We start from the raw sequence: 14,445 nt of genomic DNA on the forward strand, positions 1-14,445 counted from the left end.
GTATACTATTTCTTATAATACAATTCAATTCCAATTCCACAAACAAAAAAACACTAGCAAGTATGTTATGATTTATGGAGAGTTAACTATGCTTTTAATTTGTTTTGGAAGACATACAATAAAATAGTGTGTTTTGTGCACAAAGTTATTGTTTGCCGTCAAAGTACAGCTTAAGAATTTCCATTTTGAATTTGACATCATTTATTCTCCTCCCATTTGCAGATGCCAAAAGAAACAAAGTAAAGGTCTAAAAATTACAACGACAGAAAATCATATTAAAATGCATCCTGCCAAATAAGTCCTCTCTATTTAGAAACAAACAAACAAACAAAAAACATTATGACAAATACTAGATCCTCCAGGGGAAATAAAGGGAATAAAAAAATAATAATAATAATTAATTAAAAGAAAAATAATAATTATTTAAAAATAAAAATAAACACTTTCTTGGACCAAAGAGTGCAGTGGCCAGTTATAACAAGCTGTAAATAAAACAAAATCTATTGGAGTATGTTTTACAAGAAAATACTTTAGACTTTGTACAAAATTTCATGTTTTTTCAAAGAATGTCAATGCCTTTCTTTGAAAATATTTGTAAAAATTTAGGTATTTTTTCCCCCCAGAGTATTATGCATAAAATAATATAGGTTAGTTGTTTCTAACCTATATTAAAGTTTTTCATTTTTTATTTAAATTGTAATTTTATTATATCTGTATATAACCCATGACGGTAATTTGTGTGTGAAAGGGCAATGATCACGTGAAAGACGCTTGATGGAGGCGGGCTCTAAACTGATATCGACCAATAGACGCTTTTGTTTTGCGCCCTCTGATTGGTCCAACGACAGAGTGAACCGTAAGCGCGTTTAGTTACGTAGAAGAATGTGAGTGTGAGAGCGTGCACGAAGAAGTTGAAGTCCGCGCGGGGTAAACGTGCACGTTTTTAATACCCTGAGTTGACCCGCCGTTTGGATTTTGACCCATCTCAGTGATATCTAATCACTTCTTCACCGCACACTCACTTTCAGACCAGCTATTGAAGAAGTGACGACCGTGGATCGATCAGCGGGGGTTGGTTGGAGGCGAAGCCGCGCCGAGGCGCTTTGAGGTCGGATAAAGTCACCAGTAAAGACCGCGACTCGCATCCTCCGCATGAGCTCCACACGGACGTTAACACAGTCCGGTGCATACCGGAGAGCATGAGCCGAGATGAGCCACAGAGACACGATAGTGCATCTGTTTGCTGGAGGGTGAGACAGCTTTACTCATCAAAATTACTTTGCATAAACAAACATATCGTTTCAACCTTAAACAGCTAGAGTCTAGTACTACTACTAACAAAAATACTAAAAGCTAATTGTTATTATTTACACACACACACACACACACACACACACACACACACACATATATATATATGAAAACCGCTATATTAGTTTAAAGGATATAAAATATTTTTTTGAATAACTTTCTTGTGTTTTTGTCTTTATAGATAACTTGTACTTGTTTAAAAGGTAACGTTTACTGGAGATTGTTGGACTTTTCCCAAGACTTTAACTTCCCCTTTGAGCCTCATGTGTTAAAATTAGGGAAAGTTTGCACTTTTCTTATGAACATATTTGTTATGCATGTGTATTTCTATTGAATTTATTTATTTATAAAAAACTGTACCCCGTGCAACTGTTATTACCGTCACATCAACTATATAAGAGAACAATTCATTTTTTTGTTTGATCTGCCAGGACCAAAGACTAAGAGTTTAAAGTTGATTTCAGGTTTTGGATATTCCTAGTGTAGCTGTATTAGGTCTCATTACAGAATTCAGAGTTTTAATTCAAAAGCAATATATTTTTATTTATGTAAGATAGGGTTGTAACGATTAACCGTGAGCCAGGTTTATATGAATGTATCTCCGGTGTAACAGGAACTGACAGCTGTTTTAGAGTCATTCAGGGCTGATAATGACTCTTAAGATGAGTTTTTATTACAGTCTATTTATAGAGAGAGAGCTCAGGATATTTGCATTCTTTTTCTATAAAATATTTCTAGACATAAAAAGAAAAAAAAATTAAATGGAAGGTTTAAAGCTTTATTCTGTACTTGAATCAAAACGGTAATGCGTTAAGAGCAAGTATGTGTTCTCATAAATGACAGTCGTGGTTTTCTGGAACTGATCTGTTGTGGTAGTCTGCTTTCCTGAACTTTAATGAGGCATCACATCATGCCTGGCATTGATATTCTGTGCCCACCGTGATTATAGCATTTGCTTTAAATATCTGTCCTCAAATAAACCAGCACAGTGTTTAAAAATAGTACTATTGACTGGCACTCGTATGAACTCTCTGTCTACATGACACTGTGATATCAGACGTTTAATCCCATCTACTTCTGTGATTAGTAACTGCACAGTATCACGTACCATTTTTATCTTAGTTTTTTCATATATTAAAATAATGATCAAATATACCATGGTATTGCTATATGATATTGCTTTTTACATGCAGTGGATGACACCTTTGTTTGGTTTATTATCTTTGTCTAATAAGCTGTTCCTCAGATTTGTATTACATGTAGATTTCAGATGGCGTTTTTCCATTGGAATACACTGATATCAGATTGTTTTTTCGGCATGTGAGGGTGCTTTGGGTTACTGTGTTTGTTGACTGTGTTTGTAGAGCCGATTAATGGAAAGTTGTGATGTTCGACTGAAGTCTCTTGGCTTTCAGATAAGAAGTAGTCATGGGACTGTTATTGACAGAATTTGACCATATTTTCAGCTTGATTTCTTTTAATCGATTCTTATATGCAGAAAAAGTTAAATTGTACTGTCCCTGAATTTTTCATGTTTTGTTTCTCTCAGATGTGGAGGCACGGTGGGTGCGATTCTGACCTGTCCGTTAGAGGTGGTGAAGACGAGGCTTCAGTCTTCCTCAATAACGCTCTGCATCTCTGAGGTGCATCTGAGCACAGTTAATGGAGCCAGCGTGGCACGTGTGGCTCCTCCGGGGCCCCTACACTGCCTCAGGTATGTTTAAACAAGTTAGACCTCTTCGCATTTTATATACTAAGTCTTATATGCTAAGTTTTAGTTCTGGATACAGGCAACACCCTGTACTGGAACAGTGTGAATGTTACATCTGCGCTGTGAGAACGTTGAGTCTGCGTTGCATTGGCTCAGTGTTTTCTAAACATTTGCTCTATGGTTTGTGGGCCTAAAACCAAGTGTCCATCTTCCCCTTTCTGTCGACTCGTTCCAAAAATGCGGTCATATTTCTTCACTTACACCACCAAATGTGACTAAATAAAGTCAGAAGTAGAAATAGTTAACTCTGGGCCGTTGAATTATTAGAAAAATAATGCACACCCGACCAATCGTTGCCCTCACATTAAACACTGCGTCCTGGTGCTTGGCTCTCAGTTGATGTGTGTGTGTGTGTGTGTGTGTGTGTGTGTGTGTGTGTGTGTGTGTGTGTGTGTGTGTGTGTGTGTGTGTGTGTGTGTGTGTGTGTGTGTGAATCGTTTGTTTTTGTGTGTGTGTGTTTGTGTTTTTGTTTTTGTATGGGCGTATACTTCACTGAAAGATACCAAAATGCTAAACACAAAGACGTTTAGATCGACTTTGGTCTCGTTTATCAATGTAATACGGTGAGTAAATGATTCTGACATCATATACACTCCTTCATGGTTTATGGCTTGTTACGCAACTTGTCCATGTTGGTGTAAGTCTATTTTGGCCTTTTGATGTATTGAAGGATTGTAGACTTTGATGAACGCATGTCTTTTGAGGTCAGCAACAAAAGGGATAGGAAGTGTTTTCGCCTCCTTTTTAAAAGTTGTTAAGTCTGTTTATTTTGCCATGCCAACTATGCCCAATTACACCCAATTACATGGGTGGCTGCGTTTTATCATTTCTATTAAGCATTGTTCTCTTGCCTGATGTCCGTCACCGTATGTGGCCTATTTTTCTGTCACAACCCTCCAGTTGAGAACCACTGGGGTGAAAGATTACATGGAGTATTAAGATTGTATTTAATGAAGTCTGTGATAGAATATAAATACATTTTGCATGACCTGCTCAAGGTCGCCATTCATTTGATTTCATTTTTATTTAGCTTTTCTTTATGACTTTCTTTTGTACTGTGTGTGTGTGATGACAATAACCTCTCACACCTGACACATTTTTTACGCACGTGTTAGGTATTTCTTTGTTTGAACATGTTGTTCAGAGGTGTGTCTTATTGGCCGAGCGAAGGATTAAAAAAATATTTTGGTGATTCTCACAAAGAAATGTTTGGGTTATATCATTCCAAAACAATTCACTTTAATTCACAGCTTTACAAAGGATAAAAAAATGTATAAATAAATATGTTTTCATAATCAAATTGCGACCTGCTTATAGGCCCAACCAGTTTTATTTGGTGTCATTTTCATGACAACTAAGCAACCATTTTTATCTATATATATATATATATATATATATATATATACTTCAACAAGCAATATTATTATTATTTTTGCATAAGAATTTAATTATCAGTTTGCTTGAATTGCTTAATTATCAAAACGAAGTCACAATGAAAAAAATCTCCAATTTCCCTTAATTCCCCCCCAAAAAAATTATTTTTTTATTTTTTTACCACTGATTTTGAAGTGAAATATAAGACATACATTTCCCAGGAACAGCATTACATGTTTTACCAACTCCAGAGTGTATTTATAATGTTCACAAAGCCATTCAGAATAAAAATGTAATTTGTCTTGCACTGCTGTTGAAATGTTTCTCTCTGTCATTCTCAGATTAATTCTTGAGAAGGAAGGGCCTCGTTCTTTATTTCGGGGCCTGGGGCCCAATCTAATTGGAGTGGCTCCTTCACGGTGAGTGTTTGTCCATTCATACAGTTAAAATGGCAGATCAGTACATCTCTATCTCAGCGAGCGTTTATAGTAGGAACTTGTAGTCCTGAACTCTGTGTACTGTAGTGACAGTCAATCTGATGCAATCCCTGCTCAACCGGTAAGGCTGCAATAAACACGCGGACACAAGTCTGTATTCAGGGTTATTTTACAGGTCAGACATCAGCCATGCAGGGTGCAAATTTGAGGGAACCTGACCCCCCAGTTAAAGGGATAGTTCACCCAAAGATGAAAATTCTGTCATTATTTAATAATTTATTTTTTTTTTTAGTTATTTATAGTTTAATTTTATTTTTTTTTAATTTTAGTTTTTTTAAGAAATGACTTTTTTTTCTGTTGTTTTGAGTGGACTGCGCCTTTACGACAAATAAAGTACAAATAAACCGCTTTAGTTCTAAATAATACGATGCAATTTTCAATAAACATTTACCACTGAATTTATAATCAGCATAAAAGTGATATGTAGATGACAGCACAGATGTGTTTTTCAGGCCATTAAAAGTGTCTTGAGCTCATTTTACGCCTGTTGAATAAACCAGGTGTTAAACCCTGTACTTTTATGCCACTCCAGCATTTTTAAAGGTTTTTTTTTCATAATCTGAAATCCAAATGTGCCGTTTCAGCTGAGGTATAACAAACCGCAGGCGGCTCCGAGAGAACAGCACGGCTTAAAGAGCAATTAAAGAATTGAATGAGCATGATAAATGGTGGTTTTAACATTTAGTGTCTGTATAAACAGATGTTTTACGTGCTTGCATTCAGGATAAAGCGCTTGTCCAGTGATGCACACATGATGACTCGGCGCTGGACCTGTTACTTAAAGGGCAGCTTATGTAAACGTGTGTGTTATACAGACAGGAAGGTGAGATCAAACCTGAGATTAGTTGCGGAGCGTGTGGAGAGTGTTTTCTTGTTGGAGGGCTCACCGTCCATTAGTTAAGAGCTTCAGGATACTACATGTGCAAACATTTGCCGTAACATGCGAGGGTTTGTTGAACATGTTGTTCTTTGAGCTGCTGACGTAGGCATCATAATCATCCAATGGGTGGTTCAGAAGGTGGGGAGCAAAATGATGTTGCATTTGGCAGCATTGCATTTATCCTTTGGAAAAATCAAGCTTAGATTTGATGCTTGATTTTGGAACATGGTAGATGGTTTCTTTCTTGCTGGTCTGAGCTGGAAATTAGCTGGTCATTGACCGGTCGACCAGCCAACTTGTTCCAAAACCCATCTTAAACTAGTATCAGGTTGGTTTGTTGCAGATAATGTAAGTCTCCCAGCTTGGCCAAGATTTACTAGTTGTGTTTAGAACATGGTAGATGGCTTTTGGCTGGTCTAAGGGGGAAATTAGCTGGCCACCAATCAGCTTGTTCTAAACCCCACTAGGAACTAGTATGAGGTTAGTTTGTTACAGATAATGACCAATTTGGACCAGATAATGACCAGGGGTGTATTCCAGAAAGCAGGGTTAACTTACTCTGAACTAAACCCTGAACTCTCGGTTGATTAACCCCAAACCTTGCTTACTCGAGGTATGTGGGTCCAAAAATGCGTCCAGGAGTAAGTTCATTCAACTCAGAGTATGTTCTTGATTCGTGCATATCGCCACCTAATTGATGGCTGTGCCATCATTTTTATTTTTTTCCATTTAATCTTTAATCCTTGAGATTGTGAATTATATTGTTTGTTTTATGCTAATTATATATTAAGTCATATCAGATATGTATTTTGATTTAGAATTTAGACATTATAGAAAATGCCGATCCATGTTTGAGATAATATAAAATATAATTAAATTAAATAAATATATACAAGTTAAAACCTTGCCATAGTGTTTTATAATTTATACAGATAACTCTTATATATGCCAATAAAAGAAATAATCATAAGAATAATATATTACCTTATTTATTTCTTATATTAGCGCTTCCTCATTAACATATCATATATATATATATATATATATATATATATATATATATATATATATATATATCATAGGCTATATTACATATTGTAATATAATATAATATAATATAATATAATATAATATAATATATAATAGGCTATATTACATATTGTAATATTATATAATGTTGTGCGCTATCTGTCACGCCCACTGAAGGCTCGCTGAAGTGAACTTACCCTGGAACAGAAGCTGCTTCGGAGCAGGTTAAGTTCAGGGAGTGAGCTATGACTACTAACATACCCTGAAAGTTACCTCCATTTTTGGAACCGAAAGTTGAGGTTATCCGCTTGCTTACTCTTAAACATACCCGGGTATGTCACATAACCTGCTTTCTGGAATACCCCCCAGATTTCCTCCTGGAAAAAACAAACAAGCATTTTAAATCAGCTTAATATGTGATTTGCTTGTCCTAAGTGGTTTGCTCAGCTGGTTTAGTAAATCTCCCAGCCTTGGTCATGATGATGTTAATCAGATAATTGGTTTGCTCAGCTGGTTTAGTTAGTCTGGCCAAGATGATGTCACTCAGATGTTTGCTCCTCTTTGCTGATGTGGTGTTCAGCTGGTTTATCTGGTTGGCATCCCACACTGACCAAAATGACCAAAACTAGCCTGGGCTGCGTTTCCCAAAAGCATTGCAGGCTTAAGTACATCATAGGCCCATTGAAACCAACAGAGCTACGATCAACTTGGGCTTACGATGCTTTTTGGAAACGCAGCCGTGACCAGTCTGTTGTAGTTCAGTAGGGTGTAATAGCATTGTGTGTTGTTACTCATGTGTCCTGCTGTGTTTCAGGGCCATCTACTTCGCCGCCTATTCCAGCTCAAAGGAGAGACTGAACTGTGTGTTTGAACCAGACTCCACGCAGTTGCACATGACGTCTGCTGGAATTGCAGGTAACTTCCTTTCTTTGCCCATGCAATCCAACTACATCCTTTTTCCTTGGTATTGATGGGCTCATAAAATATAAAGTGTTTATTGCTTAATTGCGTGTGTTGTTGTGTCTAGTGAGTTGGAATTGCAACTGTTTGAGTAACTGTTGAGTAACAGGCCAGTAAATGTCACAGCGCTCAAGCACTCAAAGATTCAGCACACTGCCAGAAGACAGTGTTTGTGTTTCTTTTCGAGAAGCGTCTGACTGCAGACATGCACTTGCACTCTCTTCCACTAGTGATGTCACTTGCAGTCTTTTTTTGTTTATTATTATTTTTATTATATTGAATCTCTGAACATTTTACAACAGTAGCCAGGTGGTGAAGACAAGAAAAAAGAAACCAAATTAATGTCACTTGCAATCATCACTTATACTCTCTGCTATCTGCGACGTCTTGTTTCCAAAAGTAGGGCTGCAGCTATGAGCTGCAATGTTTTCCTCCAAATGAATTCAGTGCTATAAAAAAATATATAAACTGTGCTCACATTGTGCAAAAATTTAGACAAAAACAAATGTTTTGTTCACTTTTAAAGCTGCAGGACACTTGAATTAATTTTCAAATTAAGATGAAGAAAAACAAGCACACACATTGTTAATGAGGGTTTTAAAAAACTATATGGACAATTTTAAATCTAAATGTAATGTCCAACAAATTTTATCAAGTTATTTGTGGATGATTTTAGTCTAAATTATTGCTATGCTTTCTGATGTTTAATGGGGACACAGGATGACTTTTTTTTTTTTTTTTTTTTTTTGTTCCAATAGTTTGGGGTTTGTAAGGTTTATGTCTTTTAAAAAATTAGTCTCTTATGTTTACTAAAACAGCATTTACTTATTCCAAAATACAGTAAAAGCACTAACATTGTGAAGTGTTACAATTTAAAAAGTTGTTTTCTGTTTTTATGCATTTTAAAATGACCCAATCTTTCAGAAAATATTCTAATATGCTGATTAGCAGCGCAAGAAACAATTTTTATTATCAATTTTGAATTTTACTGCTTCATATTTTTGTGGAAACCATTTTTTTTATTTTCCAGGATTCTTTGAATAAAAGTTCAAAAAACAGCATTTATTAGAAATGCAAATCTTTTGTAAAAATGCGAAAGTCTTTACTGTCAGTTTTGATCAATTTAGTGCATCCTTCCTGAACAAAAGCATTAATTTTAAAAGCAAAATCTTGTTGACCCTAAGCTTTTGAAAGGGAGTGTTTTCTAAAAAAAAATGGTATGAAAGTAAAGCAAAATATGTTAGTGTGTGAAGGTTGGCGCACATTTCGGTTCAGTAAATTTGTATCTTAATCTTTCCTCTTGTACTCCAATCAGGGTTCACGGCCATAACGGCAACCAACCCAATTTGGTTGATTAAGACGCGTCTCCAATTGGACGCCAGGTAAAGTGTCAGATATGTGACATTATGGAAGTAGATTGTTTAATTAATATCCTTAGTGACTGATTCCTTAATTCCAGATAATAGTTTTAACATGATCTAGTGCTCATTATTCATTCAGCACACTAAAGGGTGTTTTGTTCTTCACAGGAAACGCGGGGAGCGTCGCATGAATGCTTTCGAGTGTGTGCGGCGTGTGTATCAGACGGATGGGCTGCGCGGGTTTTACCGCGGCATGTCTGCGTCTTATGCAGGCATCTCAGAGACTGTGATTCACTTTGTGATCTATGAAAGCATAAAGCGGCGTCTTTTAGAGGCCAAAGCAGCAACGCACATGGATGGGGCTGAGGACACAGCCAAGGACGCGTCGGACTTCGTGGGCATGATGCTGGCAGCCGCCACTTCCAAGACCTGCGCCACCTGCATAGCCTATCCACATGGTGAGCATGTGCAATTTCCCATCAGAGCATCATAAAATCAGCATGAAACTTCATTCACAACCTATTTTACTTCCATAATGTGACACTGTTTAAAAGGATTTAATACTTTTAAGCAAGGATGCATTAAATTGATCAAAAGTGACAGTAAAGACATTTGCAGTGTTTCTGAGGGTTTTAAATAGTCTTAAAGTCTTAATTTACCACATTTAAGACCTTAAACAGCTTTTAAATCTGAGCAGAAAGTCTTAAATTCATAAAGACATGGCATTAAATGTTGCATGCATTGTAAAAAAGTGAGTTTAAGTGAGTTTGTTTAAAAATAGAACAAATGTCAATGGTGTATGCAATCTTGTTTTTCCTTTAAATTGAATAGAAAATGAAAATTTCACTTACTCACCGTCATGTTGTTCCAACCTTGCATGAAACAACATTTGGGTGAGTAATAGATGGCATAATTTGACTCAAATATGTCCTTGTTTTAATCTAACTCACTAAATTTGGATCAGTTTGACAGAAAACAATTTTTGCTTCTCATGTAAATTTCTTGATTAAAGAATATGTAGGCATGCACTGGAAAACCAGACAAAATACAAAGGAATACTTTTTTTTATTTTTTTATTTTTTTTTGCAGTGCGATCAAAAACGTAGAGTAAAAGTTATGTCTGTATTTTAGTGATTGGGAACTGTTCTTTAAATTGCAATAACATTCCCTTTTCAGTGACATTTGTAATCCAATAAATGCAGCCTTGGTGAGCATAAGACACTTACTGCCCTCAAATGTTTGAATTTTATATAAAAAGAAAAAAAGTATACAAACGGTATCATTTGGGTTTCAAGTTGACTCAAAATGGTTTGTAACCAATTCTAATCATCTGTTTTTCTCTGTTTGGTTCTGCAGAGGTAATCCGTACACGGCTAAGGGAAGAAGGAACCAAATACCGCTCGTTCTTCCAGAGTCTCAGCCTGGTGATCAGAGAGGAAAGCTATCGAGCTCTTTACCGAGGACTCGCCACACATCTGGTCAGACAGATCCCCAATACGGCCGTCATGATGTGCACCTATGAGTTCGTCATCTATCTGCTCAAAGGCTAAACTTTGCCTTGGGGTGCCTCAGTATTCATGGATTCTGTGGTTTCAATCACTATGTGGTAGTGTCTTCTGAGAGCATGGTGTTAGGAGAGAAGGGGAAATGACTAAAAAGGGGGTGTCTAGAAAACATTGTTCTTGGTTTTTGTTAACTTTCTGTCTTCTAATGTTCTTTAAAGTGATGCTGCTTCTAAAAACCTGGACAGTCGGTTCACCTTTAGCCTCCTCGGAGTTGTTTTTCCCTCTCAAGCAGCACCTCACGTCAGAGAGATCTTGTAGGTGGATTCGGAAGGTTATTTCCAGCAGAGAAGCTGTTCTTATGTTGGCGGGTCAGTGAGGGTTTTGTCCGGCCCATTGCTGTGCTGTAATGGCGATCAAAGCGTCACTGGATTTTCTCAAGCATTGCGCTAGAAAGGAAATGGAGAGGATCCAAACTGAGGCTTGCTTCCTGTCCAGGAACAGCCAATAAGGTTGCACTTACACCATGCAGTGCGAAAGTAAAAAGATGTTACATGGATGCATATACCTGAGACTCTGTGCACATGTATGCAAAAAAAAAAAAAAAAGATCTAAGGTCTAAGAGTGTGTTTAGTTGTTTGAAAACTGTGCAGGTGATTGTGTGCTAATCTCAGTCATATTTGTGCATTTACTGCCCATATTTGAGCTTAATACATTAATGTCATTGCAGCCAAAATAAGTTGTTAGCACAACAAACTTTAATAAATATATGTACACAGCAGCAAAATTACTAATGAAAGGAGTAATCGTTCAAAATTTAAAAAAGAAAAGCAAGTATTATGCAAGAAAGACATTGCACTGTAACACAAGTTTATTTTTTGGTGAACATGTTGCACCCCCCATCACAAAAACACATAATGAGCACAAAAATTAAGAGTTTGTGGCCATAGAAAAGAGTCTCATGCTGCAAAAGAAAACAGCATTTTTGTCTTTTTGCAGTAAAAATATCAAGACATCCTGTGAATAAGATCGCTTTGCTTGAGAAGCAAAATTGCATTAGATATTAAGACAGACAACATATATTGAATTAAACTATTATTGTTATTATTAAATCATTATTATTATTAAAATATACTATTTAAACATAATTCCAAAATGCATAAATCTGTTTTATTAGATTTCTACTTGACTCATTGGCAAGTTTCTTCTGTTGTTAAGAATAAAATGCCGTGTATTTAGACTGAGAATGTCTTTATATCTATATTTATTATATTTATATTTTTGTTTCTCAATTTCAAGTGAAATGATCTTATTTTATAAGAATGTTTGTTATTTTCATGAAAACGACTAAAATACTGCTAAAGATTTATTGCAGTGAAGACAAGTTATTCAAATATAAAATATTGCCAAGCTGTAAAAATTCATGTTTTCACTTTGATGCAGTTTTGTGTCTGGTTCTCTCACACTTATATGCCTTTATGATATGTCACGAGCCCAGTGTTTGATTGTTTTGTTTACAGTCAGTTTGGTGTGGCCTGCTCTGTTGTCACTGTTCATTAGGACATTAATATTCAGCAGTTCATTATATGGAAAAATAAATGCATACAAGAAAACAAAGATGAGCATGCATTTTTTGGTTTGGATGGAGATTCTGGGTTTTTCTCTTAAAGATGACTCCCTAAACAAAAGTGTGAATGTGTCCTTCACACATCACTTTTCTTTGCTTTATTTTTACTCTCTCACATGCATTGAGACGTTTTTGTTTGAAAGGTGAAAAATCAAGAAAATGTGTGTGTGATTTCCAGTGACATGAAACTTGCTTTTAACTTGTTGCACGAGTGTTTCAGCATTCACCGATCCAAACTACTAGTTTGGGTCAGATCTGCACGGGAGGAAGCAAGTTGTTTAGTTATCCAAGCAGGTAAGAAATTCATTAAATATGGAGCTTATTGATTTGGCTGTTGCAAAATGTCTTAATCAGCTGAAGAATGCTTAAATGTACGGTGAGGTGCTTATCAGCTCCTTTTGGTAACAAAGCTTTTAGAGTTATGCTTTTATTCAAATAAAAAGGTCAAGCATTTTTGTACACACACAAAAATTAACTCTGCTTTATAAACAATGCTTTGATGTATTGGAGGACCCCCTCGAAAACGAGATGTTTCATCTCAAGGGGTTAATCCTCGCAATAAAGATATGTTAATAAATAAATAAAAACTCACTTACTAGAAAAAATAGCAGGTACCTAATTTCATTGAATTCAAGTCATTATGGAATTATTGCACTTTTTTATGGAATACCTCTGTTCATTATAAATGATTTATCCATGCATATAATTATTAATATATACAGGGCCTATGCCCTTCCCAGCAGACACCTTGATATCAATTTGACATCAAATATTGCCAAAGACTTGATCAAAATACTGTAATATCATTTTAAATTTCAGTGGTAATTGGTGAAAATAGCTAGGAAAGTAATCCCGCACTGAAACTGCTTTACATGTAGTTTCAAAAGATTTTTTGTTTGTTTTTTATTATTATTTTTTACAACTTGTTTTGCTGTGTTGGGTTCATCTGTCAGAATCATAGAGCAGAGGGAGGTTAAAAAGGGCCAAATGTAAAACAGAAGTTACACCATGAATCATCTCAACACATTTATTTTGCTCTCAATAATCTTGATTTAATGATCTGAAAATCAACATTGCATGATTTATTCCATCCCATGAGTTTTGAGGTTAAATTGTCTTCCATTATGATAACAAAAGTTGGTCTCACTGGACAGTATTTCTATCCGTACCAGCCTCATTTTCATTTCTATCAAAAACTACATATTTGACCATGACTATAAGGTCTAATGACATTCTTTGTGACAGTCTGGGTATGAGTTCCAAGCGATCTGTAAAACAATGTTTTTGTTTTACAGATGTGGCTAATATTCCTATAAGCCTGTTACTACCACAAGATAAAATAAATAAAGTTATTTCTTTCTCACAATTCTGACTTTTGTTCTCTGAATTCTAAATTTTACATCTTGCAATTCTGTTTTTTTCCCCTCTGCCATAGAGTATAAAATAAAAAGGTAATTGCAACTTTTTTTCTTGCCATTGTGAGTTTATATCACAGAATTTCAACTTTTTTTCTCAGAACGGTGAGAGTCAGAATTGCAAGATAAAAAAAATTGCAATTACCTTTTTTTCATATAGGCCTATTCATGCCCTTTGTTTATAGTCTTTCCTCTGCATCTGTAGTGGGGGAGATTGTTAGGTAGACCTACTGAGCGCTGAGATTTGGCAGCTGTGGATCACTGCAGTTGAGCATTGGTTAAAGTATGTGTTTGTTTTTTGTTTTATAATATTACAATGTGGATTGTGTGGCTGGCAATTATGTGTTGTTTCTTTTGCAAGGGGCAGCAGCCACTATTTCTTATTGTGCTTTTGAGTTTTCTTTTATTTGGTTTACCTTTGTTAGTGAGGTATAGGTCCTGTACTGAACTGCACTGAATGTTTGTTATTTGCGTGGTATTGTGGCTTTGTACAGGACTGGTGATTATTGTGGTGCTCCTCTGGCTGTGTGCATGAGAAAGTTTGCAATGTAATGATAATTAAGAGCATTTTGCTGACCTTTCTTGCATGTTGAAGCATTCCCCTCCTCTTATGGATTCTATAGACATACAGATGTTTTTAATTGTTGTTTTAATATGAGAAGAACTGTGTTACAATTTATATAAATCAATACAATTTTGAGTTGATTCTTACAGCTTT

At 35.8% G+C, this 14,445-nt stretch overlaps 1 protein-coding gene across 2 annotated transcripts; it reads left to right on the plus strand.

Annotated features, from left to right (window-relative positions):
• Positions 1-843: 843 nt before the first annotated feature.
• Positions 844-12,302, plus strand: LOC109103423 (solute carrier family 25 member 36-A-like). 2 transcript variants are annotated; one of them, XM_019116841.2, is made up of 8 exons: positions 844-927; positions 1,029-1,250; positions 2,861-3,025; positions 4,798-4,875; positions 7,677-7,777; positions 9,138-9,204; positions 9,352-9,641; positions 10,540-12,302. In XM_019116841.2, exons 2-8 carry the CDS (start codon positions 1,210-1,212, stop codon positions 10,731-10,733), a joined length of 936 nt encoding a protein of 311 aa, XP_018972386.1. In that variant the 5' UTR covers positions 844-927; positions 1,029-1,209; the 3' UTR covers positions 10,734-12,302. The 2 variants fall into 2 exon arrangements, with proteins under 2 accessions (XP_018972386.1, XP_042596166.1); XM_042740232.1 differs by having other exon boundaries at positions 866-1,250.
• Positions 12,303-14,445: the final 2,143 nt, after the last annotated feature.

Source organism: Cyprinus carpio, chromosome B15, assembly GCF_018340385.1.
Source record: "Cyprinus carpio isolate SPL01 chromosome B15, ASM1834038v1, whole genome shotgun sequence".
NCBI lineage: Eukaryota > Metazoa > Chordata > Actinopteri > Cypriniformes > Cyprinidae > Cyprinus > Cyprinus carpio.

Bases quoted from the DNA above. Each gene is read 5' to 3' on its own strand.
- LOC109103423 (XM_019116841.2), top strand. From the start codon at position 1,210: ATGAGCCACAGAGACACGATAGTGCATCTGTTTGCTGGAGG. The intron at 1,251-2,860 runs GTGAGACAGCTT...TGTTTCTCTCAG, and splicing joins GTGCATCTGTTTGCTGGAGG to ATGTGGAGGCACGGTGGGTG. The intron at 3,026-4,797 runs GTATGTTTAAAC...TGTCATTCTCAG, and splicing joins GGGCCCCTACACTGCCTCAG to ATTAATTCTTGAGAAGGAAG.